Genomic DNA, 21,862 nt, shown 5'->3' on the forward strand with positions numbered 1-21,862 from the left:
GTAATAACAACGCAGAGGTATATTTCTGTAGTTGTCTATACTTATTATATTGCTTCAAAAAGAAAATTTAAACAAAAGGAGGTAGCGTGATAGAAATATAATCTGGTTTTTATTTACACTATGCTCCAAAATGTAAGTCTTTGAAGTATAAAAACCTGCTAAATAGAAATATATTTTAAGCATTTTTTAAAATTTAGAATGTGCATTTTTAAAAGCTTTGCTTTTCTCCAATCTGTGCCTGATTAAAAGTTACAAGAAAATGAAATTATTAACATTTCAATGCACATTTGGAAACTACTGTATATAAATGTAAATCCCTAACATAATCATTAACATTCAATAAGAAAACTTTGTATTATTGAAATTTTATGTTCTAGTTGTTACATTTTAAAGCTTTCTAAATTAAAATCTTTCCACCCTATTATGCTATATAGAGTAAAATTTTTCTTTTTTAAAAATCTTTAAAAATCCACCATGTGTAAACTATTTAAACCACTTTGCTATTAAGTATTATAAATGGTAATTGTTGAGACAAAATAATGTCATCTTTATTTTCAGTTTGGGAGCAGCCAGTAAGATCTTTGCTATTACTAAATGAAGCTAAAGCTCAGATAAAGTGACAAAAGTAGTTTGTTGAAACAAATCCATTATGCATCACCAAGACTTAATAATTTTACTTTATATCAAATTTATAATAAGTAGTCAAATGTTAATTATAGTTTCAAAAAAACATGAAAAGCAACTACTATTGTACACTAAAGGTAGCCCTGGTTATCAAAATTAGGCTGTGTCTTTCACAGTTCAATATGATATAAATAAAATTTGTTTTAGAAAAGCACAATTGTTAACAATTATATTCAAAAATATTTAGAAACGTCTCTCAATTTAGTGACTTTTTCTAGGTCTTCAGAAAGAAAGCAAAATTTCAAGTCTATGTTTTTTCTCTATGCATAAGGCCACTTTGAGAACAAACCTCCAAGGATTTCTAAGAGTTTTTTAATCAAGCATTATCAGCGCATATCATATCATCCAACATAGTCACTATATATTTTTCTTTCTTACATGCATATATTTAAAAAAGGATACAAAAAAGTCAAAACTTATTGCTCCAGGCTCAAGACAGAACATTAATAAATACCACTTTTAAAAGTGGGTCACAGAGCTATCAACTTTTCTTTTGCTTCATTAAAGTATGTCTTCAAGCCCCTAACATGGAAGATATGTAAGCTACAATCTATAGCCAATTAATTTTTAAAGCTTTAAAAATTGTGAGAATGAGCGATTCTCAAAGGAGATGATTAATATAAGGATCTAAAGCAAACCTTCCTGAGTGTCTACCATGAAGACAGTAATAGCAAAATCAAAATAAAACCCTGTTACTTTATAAAATGCCTGTATTTAACTCTTTAAAGGGGAGTGAACATGTTAAATAATTACTTCAAAATACATACTATGGCTATTTAGAACCTAGGGATGGAGCTTATCACTAAGTTTTGCCAGGGGTTTGTAACATTACAACAGGCTAATATAAAGAATTATATTAAATGGGCTACTGCTGAAAATTTTAGGACAAAGAAAAACTTTAGAAGCAAAAAAGTTAAAAGTCACTTATCCCAAACACAATAAAACTGCATACCATGGAGAAACCTGCATTTTATTTCTAAAAAAAACAACGGGCAAATGGCACATAAACCTCAAAATATTTGAGTAATGCATCAATTCCTTGCACATCTTCATTTTATAAAATTACTTTTCCTAACCACTTTAAAAAAAGGTAGCTAAGTAGTAAAAAAAAAAAAAAAACTACAAAAGATTATTTTTAATAATATTGAATTCCTGGAAAGGAAATAAGGCTACTATGCTATTTTACCTATTGTGCTCTAATTCCTAACGAAGTTACGAACGCATGACTCTATAGGAAACAGTAGCATTAAAGCCGCTAAGGGCCTGATGGATGCCTGGTTCTTTATTTCACACTGCAAAGGTGGCTGGGAAGGCCCCCAGTTGTTACTCACTGGTCTCCAAGCCCATCTATGAAGTAACAACCCTCCTGACGCTCATGCTCCGGCCCCGGAGGGAGCATGGAACACTAGCCCCCCAAGAGCGAACGTACCTGAACTTCATCCCTGCCACCGACACTGGGAGGCCAGGCAACAGAGTGAAATCCCTAAAAAGCTCTCGAGGAAAAGCTAGAAACAGTTAGCTGGCTGTGACATAAACCTGCCAACACCTCAGCGCACAGGGAGTGGCAACGTGCCCAAAAAATGCCACCCCCTGGGGAAAGCGCTTTCTGGGCTGAGCTGGAGAGGAAGCTACCAGTGGCAGAGGAGAGGCCACGGGGCCTTATCTGGCGACCTGGCGGCCACTTCCTGTAACCCTACACCGGCAGGAGCCCGGGGCACCTGAACCCCGGCCTGGCCCGGGCCCCCATCCCCGCGCCCGCCGCCGCCGCCGCGGGCCGCCGCCTCCCTCCGCGCGCGGGCTGTTACCTCCCACGGCCTTGGCCACGGCGCCGTTGGGCCTCCCGCGGGCTCCCATGGGGCTGCCGTTCTGCTCCAGCCGCGCCACCTTCACCGGGGGAGGCCCCTTGACGTCGGGGCTGCCGCTGCGCCGGTCGGGGCTGTCCCGCAGACACGGGCTCTCGCTCCGCCGCTCCATGCTGCTCCGGCTCGGAGACAGAGTTCCCACGGGCAGGTCGCAATAAAACGCGCAGGGACCTAGGGAGGGGGCGGGGGGAGGGACGGGGGAGGGAAGAGAAAAAGAGGGAAAACCGCTCACACACGTGATAGACGTTCAGGCCAGTGGCAAAGCGACGCGCCACAGCCACACAAACTTCCTCCCACGCGGCCCGGGCCCGGGCCGGGAAGCCAGTGCCAGCCTCTCGCCCGAAGGAGCCCCGGGGCTCGGAGGGCTGCGACGCCACCCCACCCGGCGCTGCTGCCCAGGAAGAGGCCCCCACGGACCCGTCGGGGGCCCCCGCCAGGGGCGCCCCGAAGCAGCGGCCCCTTGGAAGGGGTTGGCATCCACTGTCCCGGGTGCCACAGCTCCGCCGTCGCGGGTCGGGGTTGTGGGCAAAGTGAACTTCCTAGAAAGGCATCCCACCGACTCACTGCGGGGGAGGGGGGGGGGGGGGACGCGCACAGCCTATAAGACACCAAAGGAACCACACGGTGAAGGCGCTGTTCCTGGGCAGGAGCCGAAGGCCTGGCGACAGGAGCCCTGAACCCCTGCGTGTTACCTTCCCTGAGGCTCGAAGCGCGTGCACACACTTTGCACAAAATCAACCCTCATTTCACAGTCAGAAGCATCCAGAAACATTTGGAGGTGTTCCTCTGAATAACCCCCAACAACCTTCATCCCCAGGGCGGGGCTACAATTGTTGTTATGTTGGAACTTTCTTATCTTCGAACGATCCCATGTGATTTTTTTAAAAGCTCTTCAGCATAACATCCAAAAGCAAAAAACAAAAATAAATAAAAATAAAAGCATTTAAATTAGTGCAGCCAGGGCGAGACTTGATCAACCCCATGTTTAAATCTCTCCAAAAAAGTTTTCCTCCGGGTCGCTTGACTGGCAGCGCTCTCCTCGGGGAACCCACAGATCTCGGCACCCCTGGATTTTTTGGGGGGGGGCGGCGGCGGAGGAGAAGGAGACACCTGATGAAATGTCACCACGCTGTCGCGACACCCCGAGAAGCAGGAGCGGGGCACCGCGGAGTGCGCCGGGCATCCTCTCCAGCGCTCCGGCCGCAGGAGCAGCCACTGCGCCCGGCTCCCCTAGACAAGGCGGGGGCGGCCGCGGGGAGGGGAGAGGGGACCTGCCCGCGCCGCAGGGACGGAGCCCCAGGGCTGCGGTCAGAGACTTCGCCCGCACTCCCGGGGCTAGTGCTCCCCGGCCCGAGGCTGCGCGGCGGGCAGGGAATGGAGCCCGAGCCGGGTTTCCCCAACTCCAGACGCGGCGCGGGAGTCCCGGCCACGTACTTACTGCTCACGGTCTGTCTGTAGCTCGGCTGGCTGGGGCTCTGTCCATGGAGCAAAAGTAGAGACTCCAGGGTGGAAAGTTTCTGCTGCTTCGCCTCGCAGTGCAGTCCGGGGCTGCCTTCCTCTCCCTGCTTCCCCTCGCCTCCGCCCCGGGTCCCACCGCGCACGGTCCCGGGTCAGGGTGCCTTCTAGCGCGGAGATGGTAGTTATGATGAGGATGACTGGGGGGGAAGGGGAGGGGAGGTGGGAGGGAAAGGAGGCTCCTCCGAAGGGGCACCGAGCGAGCGGGGGAGGGGGCCTCAGAGGAGGGGAGCAGAGACGAGGCAGAGAGAGCCCTTCGCACCTCCGCGGAGGAGACCGGTTCCGGAGAGCAAGCGCTGGGGACCCGGAGGCGGGCCGGGCTGCCGCTCCACCGGGCTGCTAGCTCGCGAGGAGGCGCGGCCGGAGCCCCAGGGCCGGTGCCACCGGGAGCCGAGGCGGCGCAGGGAGCCGGGGCCGCGCACGGGAGAGAGCGCGGTGGCCGCCCGAGCTGTCACCTCCAGCCTCTCCGCTCCGGGCCGCCGCCGCCAGCAGCCGGAGCCAGACTCCCTGACAAGCCGCAGAGAGAGACGCACTGAGAGGGAGATGATTATTAGTTGCGTTGAGTCATCAGGCAAAGTGAGTCCTTTTGGGTTGTCCTCGGTTTCCGATTTCTCCCCCTCCCCCTCCCCGTCCCCAGATCTAGCGCCTTCAAAATAATAATTTGGGGTGGGGGCGGGAGACGTCTCTGGATGATTTCGGGATGGGGGTGGGGGGGGAACGATCTAAACCCAAGCCAGACTGGTCCACCGCCGCGAGAGCGGCGAGTGGGGGGCGGGGAGGAGGGCGGGGGAGGTGGCCGGGGGAGGGGGGCCCCGCCTGGCAGGAAATTAAACATCAATCAATCAATCGCCGGGAGCCGAGCGACCCAACGGCGGCGGGGCTGCGGCGGAGGTAGAGGGACTGGCGCGGGGCGGGTGGGAGGCCGGGAAGAGGGAGGAGGAGGAAGCGGAGAGGCGGCGGTGGGCAAGCCGTGTGGCAGGGACCGCGCGCGCGGGGCGGCGGAGGACCGAGGACCGAGTGCCGCGCGAGCGGCGGGTGCTCCCGGGCGCAGCGGGCGCCGGGGCGCGGGGTCTGCTCCTCCTCCTCCTCGCGGCGAGTCCAGGGTGCGGCTGCCTCTCCCAGCCCCGAGGCGCGCTCGTCCCGGCGCGGAGGCGGCAACGACCGGGCTGGCGCTGGTTGCCTGGTCTCCCCGCGGAGGCGCAGACAGGCGCGCGGGAGGTGGCCACGGCCGCCTGGGCTCCGGGTCCGGCTCGCTGCGCCGAGTACTTTCGACTTCGGCGATAGGAGGGCTACCGCCTCCCCCACCCCCCGCCTCCGCCCACCACCCACCGCCTCCGCCCCTCCGAGCAACTTTTCGCGGAGCCTGCGAGCTCCCCCTCGGCGCGGAGCCGCCTGGCCGGGCCCGCCGCGCGCGCGGAGAAGGCCGCTGCGCCCTCAGAGCTGGCACGATCGCGGGTCCAGAACAATGGCCCGGGTGTCCCAAATGGCAGGAGCGCTGGCACTGCCCGCCGAGCCGTGGGTGGCACAGGAGAGAGAGCTGTGTGCGGGGCGCAGAGCCGGGAGCATCCCTGGACGAAGTCCCTGGAGCGCTCGCTGCGCCGGCGACATCTCGATCGGTGCCACCCGAGCCCCCCGGAGGCCGTGCCGCGGTGGCAGCGAGGGCGACGGGGCCGCCCGACCCCCGGCTGCGGGGCTGGAACTCCGGGGACCTCCAGCGGCGCGGGCCCCGGGCTGCGAGCGCCGGCCGAGCTGGGCAGTGAGGACCTAGCCTCTCGGTTCCCGGGGGGCCGCGGGGGGCGTCTCCAGCGGGTCCGGCGAAGGCGTCGCTCAGCCCCAAACTTTTGCCGCTTGCCGCGGCAGCAGCCCTCCGCAGCCCGGCTCCGGCTCCCGCCGCGGCGCTCATTTAAGGTGGCGCGGGCATTCGCCGAGCCGGCCGGGCTCCGGCCGCGCTTTTGTCCCTGAGGTCCCGCTTGGGCGCGCAACCTCCTTAAAGAAAAGCACGTGGGCAAGAGCCGGGGCCCCCCGCCAGGTGCCTAGGGCGCTGGCTGACACTCGCGGGCCGGATCGGGGGCGGGACGCGTGGACGCGACCCTCTGGCCTGGAGGCCAATGAAGACCCCCTCAGCTGTCCGCACCTTTCCTCCCTCCTGCACACCTTGGCTCCCCCTGATCCCCAGGACCCGAGGACTCCCCACACCCAGCTGCCCAAGCCACCGGTCCCCCTTAAGAAGTGCTGACTGTACGGCGGCGCCAGAGGGCCAAACTAAAGTCGGTTTTGGGAAACGCTCTCGGGGGTGATCCTGGAAATTCTCTGCACCCGCGCACGCACCACGGCAAGTCTTGCCAGCCTCGTCCGGGGCCTGGCCGAGGTCCCCTCGCCGCACCCACCGCCCGGTGGACGGCGTGCGCACGGCCATCCCCTAAAAAGTAGGGGGAGCCTCTGGAGCAGAAAGGACGGTCGAAGCGAAACCTGCCCCCGGCCGGAGTCTTGGCGCCCGGATCCCCGAGAGCCCCGCACCCAGGCGCCGCCCGCCCAGTTTCCAAGAAGCCCGAGGCGACTCCCGGGGCGGCCGGAGCCCTGCCGGGAAGGGAAGCCGGCGGGGCCGCAAACCTGCGGGGAGCCACCCTGGGAGTTTTAGGCAGCGTTTTCTTTTCCCCATTTTTTATTCCTTAAATCCCACCCCAAACGCACCGGTTAGAGAAAACGCACCCTTCACGTCGGCGAGGAAGAAAAAAAAAAAAGTGGCTCAAGTAAATCTACTCGTGGTGGTAGCTGGAAGGGTTTGGGGGCTGCAGAGAAGCAAACTGTAAGTTTGATCGACAGACTTTCTTCTTTATATACCTATCCCGCCTGAATGGGAAGGGGGTGTTGCAAAAAGCAACGACCGCCGTCCAAGTTTGAGCCTGCTTTCAAAATGGTGAAAGGCGCATTTCCATTTCACATCCCCGCGACGACAGTAATGCTGTTTCTTTCCTTACCTGGGTCCTGAACTGCGGGATCCTCCTCGGGATCCGGGCCCAGGAACTTGGAAGAATTGGTGATATTAGGTCTTCAGGACTTCTGGGGAGGGAAGGAAATGCAAGTGGGTTAGCCAGGATCGGATCGTTCCTGTCTGATTCGTCACTATTATTATATCTGATGATGCGAATGGTTGGAGCGATTCAATCTTAAGTCATTAATGAGCTATTTTACAAACGCCACTGCCGGAGGGTCATTTACATTTTGCGAAGGATCACTTCCCTAACCTCACAGGCTTGTGTCAACAGCATGATTGCAGGACTTCAGTCACACTTTTATGAACAACACAGCCCTGTGGTTAATCGGTTAATATTTTATACAGTGTAAATATTTTATTATGCTTTGAAGGGGAACTATTGATTCTAAATTATTAAACTCCCGAGAAGGGCGATTTAAATAAAGTATACAATTATGTACAATTAAATGTACATTGCGGCTGGTTTGTTTTCAGGTTCCGCACACCCTTTTAAATTCATTGCTTTCTCTTTATTGAAAGCAAAATTCACTGCTTTCTGTTGTCCATTTTTTATATCATTTTGGGGAAAAGAACAACTATTTAAAATTACATTTAGCGTAAAGGGAAATGTCGAATAATATGAATGATTACCAGAAATGTGTTTTGAATGTAGACTTATGTTTAGTAACACATTTTACAAATATCTTTCGATTTAAATGAGAATTTTAGAAGTTTCGTGATATATGTCTGCTGTGTGTTTTATTCCCTCCTAGAGTTTTGTCCTTAATAAAGGCTTTTATGTTTCAAATTGCATAAGCTTTTAGATTGAAACTGAACAGTTTTTGTATTGATCTTATATCATCGAAGTAAGCAATTATTTCCAGCATGTTTAATTTTGACAATAAGAAATTTTAAATGACATTTTTGCTTTTGATTAGGATTTTCTATTTTTTAAAAACAGTAAATAAATTATGATGACTCTACAAGTTTTGTTTGGTTTCGTTTCATATTCCTCAAGTGGTTTATTTCCTAACATTTTAAAAACAAAATCATACTCAAGAAAAAAAATTGTTTCAGTTACTTTTCTAAAAAAAAAAAAATAATTTGACCCAAAATGCATTTCTGTGCATTATCCGATAGTTTGCTGCAGAACTCACAGCCTAGAGTTCCCATGGGTGGGGGGCATTGTTATCTCTCCGCTTGCTTCTCACTGACTCGTCGTTGGGAATGTACTCAAATTTTCCCTTCTTCCCCCTACTCCCAATTTTTTTCACATGCCATTTAGTCAAAGGTCGCCTGTCTTTCACAATCACTGAGATTTATTATTTTAAAAATCAACGGATCTTTTTTGCTGGGCTTAAATATGCATGTTTTTTCTTATGTCCATGTTCTCCCCCTTTTCTCTCTAGCTCTTCGCAGGCCTTCTCCTTCCTTCTAGGGCCTGCATTTTAATGACAACACTCGATTTCCGTCTCCGGACGCCCAGGCTTTGCCGCGCTAGCTCGCCACTCACTGGGGCCAACCGGCCAACCTTCCTTCTCCGGGGCCCGCTGCCCACGCGGGACGGCATGGGCCCCACTGCCCGGGAATAGCGCGCCGGTGCCCAGCCCGGGCGTCCGCTCCCCGCTGGGCCACGCGGGCCTCCGAGGGTCCAGCATCCGTCCCAGGGCGCCTAGATTTCGAGTCTGGTCCCCAGGCCAAGAGGCCCTGCTGGCCAGGCACTGCCCTTGAGAGCACAGGCAAGTTGGGCCACGTCCTTCCCCCCTCCCCCCCCCACGCCCACATGCTCTCAGGGGGGAAACTGAGACATCCAAACCCTTGGACGGTTCCTAGGTACCCACGCGGCCTGCCTCTACCAGCCTCCCACCCCCACGCACATACCACCACCACCACCTGGCCCTGGGCTCGCTCTGCTGGGCCAGAAGGGGGCGGGAGGGAAGCCTTCATTCACGTGAAGCCAACACCAGTTCAGCGGCCAATTTCCGCCGAGAACTGTCCTGGAGAGTCGGGCGCCCCACATGTTCGAGGACCACTTCCCTGCGCCGGGGTGGGGTGGGCCAGGGCGCGCGCCAAGTGGACGAGGCCCGGGGCCAGCGCGCCCCGAGGGGAAGGAGCCTGGACGGCCGGGTCGGGGGTGTCTGGGAACTGACCCGAGCGCGGGGGGCGGGGGGCACTTACTCTGCTTTCCGCTCGCTTTCCCCCTTTGGCATCCGAGCAGGACAAACCCCAGCCCGCGCCCGGCCAAGACAGATGACTCCTGGCTCCCGCGGCGGCCGGGCGGGGGCGGAGCGGGGAGCAGCCGTCGGGCCGCCTAGGCAGGGGCGGCGGAGGGCCTCCCATCCGCCAAGGAGCCAGCCCTGCCGCTCGGACGGACACCAGTCGCCGGGCGACGGCTAACTGGGGAGGGAGGAAGGCCACTAGTCCGGGTCAGACCAGTGAGCCCAGCACCGGGAGGCGGCGGCCCAGGGAGGCCGGGGGCACAGGCCTGACGCAGGCGCCCAGGGGTCCCAGATGGAGGGGCTGAGCGCGCGCGTCCGGGATGAGCGATGCCCGCGCGAGGGAGGAAGGGAAGGGACGAGTTTCGGGGCCGGGGAGGCCTCGGGCCTCCGGTGGGGATGCGCCTGCCGGGGCCGCGGGCTGGGAGGCCGGGGAGGCGGAGTGCCCGCGGGGCTCCGAGCACAGCTCCAGCGGCTCCGACCGCGCCCGCGGGACTCCGGCTCCTGCAGCCTCTCCACGGACCGGAGTGGAATAGCGAGGCGTCCTGCAGCGGCGGCGCCCGAGAGAATGACGGCCCCGCTCTCCTCGCTTTTCAAACGCAGAAATCGGCTTTAAACGTCCTGGGGATCCAGGCAAAGGGGCCGGCACACGAAACGCCGCAGGAGCGGCCGCGGCCCCCGCCCCACCGGGGGGCGAGGTGTGGGAACGGGAGTCACGCTCCAGCCCCGCCGCGTTTTCCGTCGGGAAGCACCGCGCCAGGTGGAGGGGGCCGGTCCCCTCGCCCATCCCCGGGCCCTAGATGGCGGCGAAGATCCCGAGGCCTGGACTCGTCGTCGCGGCCCCTCACCCCCGAGCGCGGGTCACCGCCGGGGTCCCCGGCTCAGCCCAGGCGTCCGCTCCCGACAGCGCCACCGCGTGGGCTGCGGCCCAGCCCTGCGCTCCGCTCCGCCGCCGCGCCCGAAGCCGCGCCTGCTGCCGCCTGGACACCTCGGACCCGACGGGGATGCGGCGGGGCCTGGGCGGGCCCCGGGCCCCGGACGCAGCCCGGCCGTCCCCCCAAAAGTGCGATGCGTGGGGCAGGCAGCACGCCCGGGCCCTCCGCTCGCCCCCGCCCCTCGGAGTGGAAAAGACACCTGGGAACGCCAGGCCCGCACCGCACCCGCACCCCAGACTCCGGCCAGGCCAGCCTGCGGTGCGCACCCCGCGCCGACCCTCCAGGGACCGGCGAGCCGGGAGGCCCGCGCTGGCTTCGCCCCGCCGCGGAGCCCGCACCGGAGCCCAGGTCGCGGGCACTTCCTGGGACCCTGGGACCCTGGGCCAGACGGAGCCACCGTCGGTCTGCCCGGCGGCCTGAACCCGAACGCGGTGGCGGGGAGCCTAAGGGCTTCCGAGGCTGGAGGCTCGCCGGGGCCCTGGGTCCCCCTGGGCCGCACCCTCCCGGTCGGTGGAAGCCCGATCCCCGGCTCGGGCCCAGGCGGCGCGACAGCCGTGTCCTGGGGCGCAGACCCGCCCCGCCCGGGCGCCGGCCTCGCTTGGCTGCGCTGGGCATCACCTCCCGCTGCCAGGGCTGTCGGGGCTGCAGAGCCACCCTGTCGGGCTGCGAAGACTCAGTAGGTCGATTGGGAGCTTATTTTAAATAAATTCAACTGTTCACACGGGCGCCCCCCCCCCCCCCACACACACACACTGTCAGCTATTGAAAGGGACAAGCACCCAGAAAGGTGCACGCTCACCGGGGTCCAGCCCCACGCGAACAGCAGCCTGGGGCCCTCAGTGGTCCCGTGCCCGGCGGCCACACTCAGGCGGCCCGGGCTTGTCACCAGCCCGCTGGGTCGGGCGCTCCGCAGCCCCGGGCCTGCTCACCCACGTCCTTGCCAGTGGCGGTGACGCTTCGTCTCCCAATTCTCACATCCACAGGCCACGGAGCCTCCTCCCAGCGGGCCCGACCGGCAGCCCTGCCCAGTGGCTCACCTCCGCCCGCTGCGCCCGCCTCTGCCCGGTGCCCAGTCCCGATGGGGCGCGCCTGCACCTCCAGGAGCCTCCAGCGGGTGCCCAGGGCGTCGCTCTGCCAGCCCCGGGGCTGATTTAAGTAACTAATAAGCTGGGAGAAATTTTACGAGGGGAACTTTCCCTTTTAGTATCAATAAAGCCTAGTAATTGGGTTTGTTGGTTACCTAAGCTCGAGTTTCCCAGTCTTTCTCTTGGCCCCTCTTCTCTCTCTCCCTCTCTCTCTCATTCAGAAGCAACATTTTTGAAAAACCGGCCATGGTGTGTGCGGCTGTGTGCCGCGTGCAAGTGTGAGCGTGTGAAAGAAGTTTGTTTCACAAGCCCTCTGGCTGCCGAACAGTCGTCTTTGTCACTCCCAGGGAAGCCTTCTGAAAGGTGGACTGTTGTTATTTCCGTGGAGGAAAACGCTGACAACAATTCCAGTCTCACCATACAAGTATCGTATAGGGGGGTCTGAGGAGTGTTCCCTGTGGGTGTGATGAAGACATAGGCAGGGTCTCTCGCATAGTTCGCATTGCAATTCCCTTTCACTGCATTTGGAGTTCCAATCCTAGATTGTAGTGATAGCTCTTTGACTCCGGAGACACCCCGATATGGTAACGCATTCTAAATGTTTGCTTTAATTTTCTAACCCTTTTGAAAGCACGTTTTTTTTAGTCATAAAGAATTTTTCCACCTGGGAAACCATACCTCAATTTAAAAACAGAAAAGGCCATTCATGAATGATGCCTGCAAGTAGCCCATTCGCTAGTGTCTGCAGAATCTCCGGGATCTAAAGACAATCTGAGCATCCTTCCCTCAGTCAGAGCGGGCTATACATTGGTTTTTTTTTTTTCATGTCTGTTGTACGGAAGTAAACAAATCTTTTAAAGGACTTTTCGAAAAGCGTTATATACGAAAATTCCCTTGAACTTAAATTCTATACGGAATACAATGTAGCTAGTGTTTGCCATTACCAACCTAACGAAATGCAGTGTTTCTAAATCCGATTCTTGTTCGGGTCAGCAGCTAGTGGATGAAAAGCGATGAGAATGCAATTGTGCGAACCAAGGGGGTGGGAAGGCAGCCGCACGGAAGTTCCCAGGAGCACACCCGAACCTGGGCGCTCAGATGTGGTGTTTACATATACGGCATGAGAGTTTGTCCTTTTGGCTTTCAGCTAGAGCATTGCTGAGCTTTCTTTGTTTTAGCCTGCGAGCCCCAAAGTGAGCCCAGGGCTGCCTGCAGCCAGGTAACTTCCCGAGGCCCAGTGATTCCGGGATAGACCCAGCCCTTTGCCCAGGCCCCTGGAGAGCCGCGTCCTGCCCTCCTCCTGGGTGCCGCCGCTTCCCCAGCCTCGGGCGGCGTCGAGGGCTAAGGGTACGAGACAGCCTTTCCCTCCTCTCCCTTCTCCAAGATCAGCTTGCCAGGGTGTTGGCATTTGGCTGCCAAAGCGGGGGACTCCTGAGCTGTGAGTGTGCACTCCCCGTCGCCTGCTTTCTCAAAGGCTTACAAACAACCCTCCTTCCCACCTGCTCCTCCAGGGCTCCTGTCCCACCGTCCTCCTCATTCCTGCCCTCGCCAGGCTCCTGGCACCACCGCAGTGGCCACGTGCTGGGCACTCACTGTAGCAACCCCTGGTCCCCTAAATTGGCCGTGTCAAGGACGTGTGCTCCTGCGCTGCCCTCCCAGGGCCAGGAAGTGGAATACAGTGGCTGAGGGCGATGAAAGGATTGGGAAGAACAGGGCAGGGCTGGGGACAGCCCAGCGTCTCTGCCAAGTACACCTCAGCCTCCCCAAATCGACCAGGACCTGCCTGTCCCTCCCTGACCTTCCGCTGAAGGTCCCATCCCAGCTGCGGTCCCCAAGGAGCTGCCCTGTGAACCCAGGCTGTGCCCCAGCTTGTAGGCACCCCCTGCTCTCTCCTGTTTTGGTTTCGGCTAAGCTGTTTCCTGAGGTCTTGGAAACTCCGCTCTTTGCCTCCTTCACACTCCTTTAAAAAGCAAAAAACAAACAGATATCCCGAGCCCGGCCTCTGCCAGGGCCCTTGCATCCCCCAGAGCTCCGTGTGCAAAGGGAGCAGAGATTGGTCTGTTTACAGCCGATTTAATTAAGACAGTTATGTGCCGTGAACTCTTTGGGCCCCCAATCAATGCGATCTGATTTGGAAAGTCAAATAGAATCACATCTTACACTTGTGCAGCCCCTGTTGGCCGGCGGGGCTGGGGACAGGCGCTGTGGTCCTCCTGCACTGCCTGGACCTGGCCCAAGAGCGCCCTGCGGAGCAGGTCGCCCTGCTTGCCCCGTGGTGACCTTGGATGGCCTTCCAGCAAGACCCAGGCCTTGCAGGGCAGGGTGTGAAAGGCTGAAGCCCAGCCCCGGGTGCCCCTAAGCCAGGAGCCAGGCCTGGGATCCCGCTTCCCCAAGGCCCACGCCCTGCAGAGCTCCAGGCCCTAGTCCCCGTCCACCTGGCCCAAAGGCAGAGAAAGCGGGGGAGCCAGCCTCTCCTCCCCACTTGTGCCCCCAGTAGCGTCCCCTCCCCCCAAGGCAGACTCAGGTGCCGGGCTGCAGCGGCGCGTTTGCCTAATTTGTCACGTTGGAAACCTCAGAAGATCTGAGTGGAACACTTTCCGGGCTTCCAGGAATATGCTGACAGCAGGCGCTCAGTGGAGGGGGCAGGGGGTCTGGAAGTGGGGGGGGGAATAGAGACAGAGGTTCTGACCTGCCCTCCTGGGCTTTCCTCCCCTCACCGCCACCTCCCACCTTCAGAAGCAACCCCTCCACTTCTTTGCCCTCCAGGAGCAGCGGGAGAGAGTGCCAGGGTCTCCCAGGTTCTTCCCCTCCCCTGGGGTTGTCCTGGGACCCAGGACTCCGAGGCCTGAGCCCAGGGGCTGGCAGTCCTGGCTGTGTGGTGTGTGGGCGCCTACTACTCCTTCCTGCCCCTGCCTCCAGCCCCGGGGCCACCCTGCCCACTGCGGTCCTGACCCTGGGAAGTCGCAGGCATGCCACTGCCTTCATCACCCATCTAGATGCCCCCCTGGGTTTCCAGTAGACTTGGGATCCAACAAAAGTGCCTTATTTTTTTTAAGGAATTGGGGCTGTTAAACATTCTGGGCCTGCAGTTGCGGGAGGAGGGTCTTGGAATTGTCCTCAAAGCTGCTGGGACACCGGCCAGCCCACCTTTGCAGTCACCAAGGCCTGGGTAGGGTTGGCTGTGGTGGGCCTTGTGTGCTCCCGCTCCTGCACCCCCCCCCCCGCCCCTAATAAAAAGGCCCCCTGCACCTGGGGAGAGGAAGATGGGGCTGGAGAGTGCCGCTTCCAGGGGGCTTTTTGCATTTTAAAAGAAGTTGTTTATTTCCTTGAAGGACTCAGCCCAGCCCTAGAAGGTGCAGTGGCGGCTGCCTGGGACTCGCCCCTCCCACGTGTGTCTGGCTGCGGCGGTGACGGTTGGCTTAGCGCTGGGAGGTATTGGGGCCTGGCCCTGGCCGAGCATTGGGCCAGGCGTCTCCCAGAGGCCCGGGCGCCCTGCGTGCGTGCGTGTGCCAATTGCCTGGGGTGTTCGTGCCTGCGAGTGGGGGGCCGGCCTGGTGCTGCACCCACCCTCGCCCCAAGTGTGGACGCAGTGCATGAGCCCACGGATCAGCTCCACGGAGGGGCGGCGGGGCCTGGGGCGGGCAGGGCTGCGTGCAGCTGCGCGGCCGCCCCCTCCCTCCTCCGAGGCCGAGGTGGCCCGGGAGCCCCGCCAGCACGCCCGCCCCGCAGGCGGAGCTGGGCCGGGCGATCCCTGCACTTTGTCATCACGCCCGAGTATTTGACATTCGCAATTATCTGCAAATACCCTGATCGCTTTGTATATGAAACACTTTTTTTCCTGCCTAAAGATTGGAATCTGGTAAGTTTCAGACAAGTGGTTGCGGGGGGAGGTGACCCGGGGGACCGCGGGGTGAACCCTACTCGGCGCGGTGGGCGACGAGAAGGGACGCGTCTGCGGGCTGCCCCCTCCTCCCCAGCCCTGCGCAGAGGAACAGCCCGGAGAGGTCAGAAAGGGCCCAGAAGGCGACCCCGGGGTGCCCCTGGGAGAGGAGTGCCCCCTAATCCCTGGGAGGGGGAGCTGCAGGGAGAGGGGGAGCCCACCAGAGGCAACCCCGGAGGTTAAGCGTCTTGATCACCGGATAGGGCGCTGCCCGGCCTGGTTGCCATCACTGTCAGTCACCTGCTCTACCCGCCGCAGAATTACCTGCTCAAGGACCATCCCCATCCCGCAGAGCCCTCCGCCCCCGCGCGCCCCGCCCGCTGTCTGCGGGAAATAACCCGCGTCCTCTTGCCAAATAAACGGATGTCCCTTTGACCCTCCTCCGCCCCCAGAAGGTTCCTAAACCCGGGAGGGCCGAGCCGGCCTCAGATCGCTCAACTCCCACGTCGCCGCCTCGGGCTACCGGCCCAGGACGCGGCCCATCAGCAAAGGGAAAAGTGGCGGCGGGGACAGGGTGGGTGCAAGACCCGGATTGTCTGCTTCTTCTGCGGCCTGGGGAGCCTGCTCCTGGCCCCTGGCTGGGCCGAGGCGCCTGGGGCCCAGGCACGGGGAGGCCAGACCCTGCCCGCGCGAGGTGCACACAGCCCGGGGGCCCACTTTCCGCCTCCCCCCGCCCCCCCGCCCGTCCGGCTCGGTGTCTCTGTCTCCAACCGGTAGAGCCTCTTTGCAACAGTGTATCCGCCACTTTAGAAGCCCCGGCCCCCGTGCACGAAGCCTGCAGCTCAGACGCTGGGCTTGGCTGATTTTCACACATATTACCTTCCGTCGGAGGAGGGCAGGTTAGAGAAAGGTGTGTGCGGGAGTGCACCGTCTCCAAGGAAAACTGCGGGAGCGGGAGGGGGCGTTTGGAAAGTCTGCCTTCATCACAGCCCCACCGCCAAACCACCGGCGCATTCTGCAAAGGACGAGCGGGGAGAAGCGGGCGGGAAAGAACCCCTGCCCCTGCCCCTGCCCCTGCCCCTCACCCTCTCCCAGTGCCCCCAGTCGGCCACTCCGCGGGGAACCCAGAGCTGCTGCTGGGAGCGCAGTCGCGCTCCTGGTTCTGGCTCAGGCGGCTCTCGAGGGTCCTCCCAGCCTCCCGGGCGCCCGTGACCCAGGAGAGCCCCAGGAGAGCAGAAAAGGCAGCGGAGGAGATCTCACTCAGCAGCAGCAGCCTCTGCCGGAGGGGGGGGGGGGGGGCTCCCTTCCTAAGGGGTGGCCCGCATCGCCCACCCGGGCCACGGCTCCTGTCCTGGGCTCCCCGAGCCTGGTCTGCGGTTTGAGTCCCTTTGCGGACACCAGTCAGGGCCCTCGAAGGAGGCCGCTCCTGGACCGCGGATGCCAAGCGGGGGACGGACGCCAGGCTGCGCCAGGCCGCAGGGTTTCTGTGGGCGTCAGGGTGGGCGTGGGGGGGGGGGGGGACCAGATTTCCGCGGGGCCGGGAGCGGTATGGTGACCCTCGGGGCGCCCTGCGCTGCCTCCGGGAAGGCCCTAGGCCTGAGGACGGGGTGAGGACACGGGGCCAGGGGCAGGCCGAAGCTCCCCCCTTCATTTCCTGTGATTTCCTCACGTCCGTTGGATAGACAGATGGCCGCTGGACTCGGCGGTTTACCCGACAGAAAATGCCCCAAAGACAGGGCAGGGCGGCGCACGCGGCTTCCCTGTGGCCGCTCTTCCGTGTTCTGTACCCCCCCAACCTCCCCGCCCGAGGGCACCAAGGGCAGCGCCCACTTTGCCAAAAGTTATGGCTGCTCCGGCGCACGGGGTGCGCCTCGCCCAAGCGTGTGCACCCCAAAACGCACCCTCGCCGGAGCTCCCGCCCAGCACGCCTGGCGTCCCAGGCACGTGCGCGCATCCTCCCGCTCGGAAGCGCATTCGCCCCGCGTCTTTCCTCCCAAACGGCTTTGCTCTGGGGGCGCTACTCAGACCCAAGTCCCAGGAGGTACGTCCCGAAGACAAGAGCTGGGGGTGCGGGACCCGCTCCTCACCTGGGCTCGGGGCTCTCCAAGGCCCCAGTTAACTAGCGGCTGCATCGGGGCTGGCGGGTGTGCAGTGGCTGCGCCCCGCGGAGGCGCTCGGTGTGGGGGTCCGGGTGTCAGCAGGCATCAGGGGTCGGGGTGGGCGGTGCTGACTACCTGGGCGTGCGGATCCCAGGCCGGGAAAGGGGGATCCCAGGCCGGGAAAGGGGGCGCAGTGTGGCCCGGCTGACGGCTGATCCAAGGCGGGGAAAGGCGGATCCCCGGGGGAAAGGGGCGCGGTGTGGATCAGGATCGGCCCTGACTTTGCTGGTAACTTCAGCGCCTCTGAACTCAGGGAGTGCGTGTGGGGCACCTCCTTGCTTTTGGGCCTCGCGTCTTTTCCTCCACCTCCTGCCCCCATACCCCCCCTCCCCCCTCCTGCTGGAGGGCTCGATCGGTTTACAGAGCCGCCGGTTCAGACGTTCAGATGTTTACTCGCAGCCAATTGTTTATGCAGGAAAATGCTCGTTCCCCGGACCGCGAGCTTCCGCCCTGCGCTGGCCACCGCTCCGGCCGCGGCTCACGGATTCCACCCACAGGAACCGGCGGCCGGGAGGCTGTGCCACCGGGACCGGCCTCGGCGCTGCTCCGCTCGCCCGGCAGGGGGAGCAGCCGCGGGCGCCGGCCAGCCGGGCCCAGGCCTAGGCCGGCCCTGTGCCCGCGTCACCCCAAGGGATGCGCAGCCCTGGGGCCTCCACACCTGCCCGCCAGGTGCTCCCCGCCAGCAGAGGAGGGCACGCAGGGCCCAGCCTCATTCCCGGGTGTTTCACAGCCAAGAACATGGAGGATACAGGAGTATAGACTCTTTACGACTAAATACAGTTAAAACAATGTGTAGGTGAGGTCACCCCCTTTGCCCACATGCAGTGGGAAGGAAAGACAAAACATAGGTCGGTATATAGTGATATACACACATACGGTGATGTATACACTCTATAAACTTTCCTCCCACACATCTTGCGCCTTATTTAACATTTTCGGTGGTCTAATTCCTTCTCACTGTGTTCCCAAGTGGTGTATTTCCAGGAGCATTAGCTGGTCCCAGCACAAAACAGGGTGAGGGTGAGGCCTGCGGCAGGTTTTCTTCCTTCCTGGCTCCATGTGCTTCATTCAGCAAGAGTGCAGATAGGATAGGACCGATGTTGAGAACAATCTTAACCCAGGGCGAAAGGGGACCCACAGACCCCCCCCCCCCCCACCGCGCCCCGTGTGGCTGCACTCCTGTGCTGCGGGAGCAGAGATGCCTGGCCAATACTCCCACAGCTACCAGCCGGCCAGCTCCCCCACAGAAATCCCTGCGGGGCCCACAGCTCTTCAGCGCTGTCCTAAGGCGCAGTCCTCCAAGTCTCTCCAGAGAGGAGAACAAAAGCAAAGAATTTCACACTTAGAAGGAAACTTGAAGACCATCTAGGGGCGAACAGTTGTAGTTCACTGGTCAGGAACATGAGCTGGATCACGGCACAGAATCACACTCCAGGTGAGAAAGCACCTGAACGGAACTCTCTTCCTGGGGCCTCAGTCCTGCAGTTTTGAGGACAGGCTATTAGAAATGAACGTTACTGTTGTCATTATCCTTGTAATTCCCACTGTGTTTCCACTTATTTGGGGTTATTTGTAAGGCATACTCCTTTAATAATATTGTACCAACAAATCTGCAAGGTCTGTGTGAAAAGAGTATTATAGTTGGTTCAAGGGAGGATGAGTTTTAGAAATGAAGATACGGTACAGCGTGGAAGCATTTGGAGAAAAGATGAAACAAAAAGTTGTACCGTTTTACCCCAGCTCAACAACATCGGATATGTGCAAATATATGAGTGAACGAACAAAACAGAACGTACCTGGGATTGTGGTTTTATAACAGCATTCTTCACATTGTGTAATTTCTCTCAAAAAACCAGAGCTAATTTGGTGCATGTAAATGTTCATTTATAGATTTTTAAGTGTTGAATTCTGGTTTATTTTTAAGGACCAAGGTGAAGGAATATAAACATTTTTGAATTAAATATTAAGGGATAAGAAAACACTCCCCACTGGCTTTGTCATAAATCCTGAGATATGAATGATATTTTATCATCCTCTCCATAATTATCCTCCTTTTTTCTAAGGTCAACACAAACATTCCTTACAAGGGCACTGCACTATTCCTCTTTATATCTGGTTCACAAAGGCAAAGAGATACATCATCAAATGGACATGTCTGACTCTTTCCGTAACTAATGTCTGATCTTTAGCAAATGGCGCTGTGATGTCATTGAAATGGGTATTGGACAAGGTACCAATTGATTTATTGATTTCCCTTCTTCAAGTCCTTTGGGGGTTGGGGAGAAGAAGGAAAAGCATAGGTTGGCTGAGATATGCAATACTTACTCTATCATCCACATGCAAGAATTATATTTGGCTGATCAGATTGAGAATTCAGAAGCATTACTTACAGAAATTCATAATGGAATGACATTGAAGACACTCAACTGATCAACCTGCCTCTCCCCTACCTTGTCATCCGATTTGCCCTTCCAACTTGTACCTTTTAGAAGTAAAAAAAAAAAAAACCCACTAAGTTTTCAGTTAACCTACAGACAATGGGCGTAGGAAGAAAAGAGACAGAATAGGCATGTTTGCTTTCACATGCATAGCCTCAGGAGTCCTGCTCACAGCCCATCAGCCGGTGTGACTGACCCCTGGCACTTGCGAAGGGTCTCACAAGGGTTCTCTGTGGTCCTCGGGGTGGGACTGACTGCCCACCTGGGGGGTCTCAGAGCTTCCTGTAGCCTAAACCTGTGATGGTTCACAGAGACTCGTGGCAATGAAAATAAAATAATAAGGCTGCTCTGATTGTCTTTGGTTTTGTAGGAGAGGATTTCAAAGCCAGGATCCTTTCAGCCTCAATCACTGAACCGTGTTTTTTTTTTTTTTTTTTTTGAGGAGAAAGACTTTTAATCCGAGTCCTGTTAAAAATGCCAACTAAACCTAGCCTGGAGAAACTCTACATTGTAACATCTGCCTAGAAATTACCACACACAACAGTATCTACAGCGAAGCTGAAAATATATGAATAAAAGCAAACCTCAGACTTCCTCTCCCTTGGCACGCGGTATGGATTAGCTGCATTGAATGACAGGGAAGGTTTACGCTCAGGCATTCTCAGCACAACTGCACATTAGCGACTTTCTTCCCTACTCCGAGAAGAACTGAACATCTGAACTTCTAGAGCTTTCTATGTATTCAGCTCAATCTTTGGGGTTTAGCACCATCATCTAGGAAGTCCCTACTCACTAAGATGAGTCAACTTCTCTTGTGTGAAAAGCGGGCTGAAGGACATGGCGGAGAGAACGTCTATTCCCTATCCGGGTACCCTTCCAAAACCTGTGGGTTATTGGACCCTAGTCATGGGCCCCCTGTTGAGGCTGGCGTGCAGGCGTTTTCTTCTCCAAGAGAGATTGGGTGGGGATGCCGATGAATAAGGATCTGAAAATTGTGTGCACCGCTCCCCTCACCCGAGGGAGGGCTAGTAGTGAAGAAGACATTAGGCAGGGAAGTATGATGGAGAGGAAAGGAGAATTTGACCACTGTAAGGAGGTACGTCAGTGTGTGTTTGGAGCTGGTGCCGGAAAAGGAAAAACACTCTCTTTAAAAAAAATAATTAATTTATTTAAACAATAGCATCCACCTTCTTGCAATGCTAACTTTAATGACTATTAAAAATTCTTAACATTTCTGTAAATATTGAGGGGAAATGAAGCTTTGCGCTTCAGAATTAAAAGACTCCGGGGTGATTGCATTCTGTCTTCACCACCTACCAGCCGGGCAAACCGAGGGAGGCCGACTTACCTCTCTGAGCCTCGTTTTTCACATTTGTCAAATGGGCATAATACCAACAGCCAGCTCCTAAAATCGCCAGGATGCAATGGAATACTACATGTGAGTTCCTGGAACATAATGAAAACTTAGGAAATGTTCGCTACATATTATGCCGTGGGAGCTGCTCATCCGCTAGGTTCTTTTTTTAATTCATTATGCAAATCACTGAATGGGAACAAGGACTTAAAGGCTGGATCACATTGTTCTCCTAGATTCATTTTTTTTAGACAAAATAATGTAAAGAATCTTGTATCACTTCATCACCAATGAAGTTTGTCTGAATTTTTTTTTTAATATGTATTTTTTATTGATTTCAGAGAGGAAGGGAGAGGGAGGGAGAGAGAGATAGAAATATCAATGATGAGAGAATCATTGGTTGGCTGCCTCCTGCACACCTCACACTGAGGATGGAGCCGGCAACTAGGCATGTGCCCTGACCGAGAATCGAACCAAAGACCTCCTGTTTCATAGATCGACGCTCAACCACTGAGCCACGCTGGCTGGGCTGCCTGAATTTTATCAAGCATCTCTCCAGAACCTTTCCCTCAGCTCTTCTGCACTTTCTTCCCTACACCAGAGGCTCCCTCGCTGGTGAGATGGGCAGAGGTTACCAGGACTGTCTGCCAAGAGGTCACTCAGCATCCTCCATGGAGAGCTAAGCTCGGGCGGGGGGGGGGGGGGATCTTTTCCCAGGACATTATATTGGCTCAGGGTACAAAGAGAGAGACCCAGACGC

The 21,862-nt window shown here is 57.0% G+C and overlaps 1 protein-coding gene across 10 annotated transcripts in view; it reads right to left on the reverse strand.

Annotated features, from left to right (window-relative positions):
- Positions 1 to 11,239, reverse strand: part of SATB2 (SATB homeobox 2) — a 184,478-nt gene extending 173,239 nt beyond the window's left edge. For 2 of the 10 annotated variants that reach the window (XM_059702665.1, XM_059702657.1), the window contains exons 1-2: positions 3,985 to 5,357; positions 2,490 to 2,717 (exon numbers count right to left, since the gene is read on the reverse strand). In XM_059702665.1, the coding sequence (XP_059558648.1) occupies positions 2,490 to 2,658 (169 nt within the window). In that variant the 5' untranslated portion in view covers positions 2,659 to 2,717; positions 3,985 to 5,357. Of the gene's footprint in view, positions 1 to 2,113; positions 2,279 to 2,489; positions 2,718 to 3,980; positions 5,358 to 7,039; positions 7,334 to 9,213; positions 9,339 to 10,099; positions 10,117 to 11,115; positions 11,160 to 11,223 lie in introns of those variants that run through there. The other 8 variants (XM_059702663.1, XM_059702661.1, XM_059702662.1 and 5 more) reach the window with 8 other exon arrangements.
- Positions 11,240 to 21,862: the final 10,623 nt, after the last annotated feature.

The sequence above is a fragment of the Myotis daubentonii genome, chromosome 7, assembly GCF_963259705.1.
Source record: "Myotis daubentonii chromosome 7, mMyoDau2.1, whole genome shotgun sequence".
In the NCBI taxonomy this organism is placed as follows: Eukaryota; Metazoa; Chordata; class Mammalia; order Chiroptera; family Vespertilionidae; genus Myotis; species Myotis daubentonii.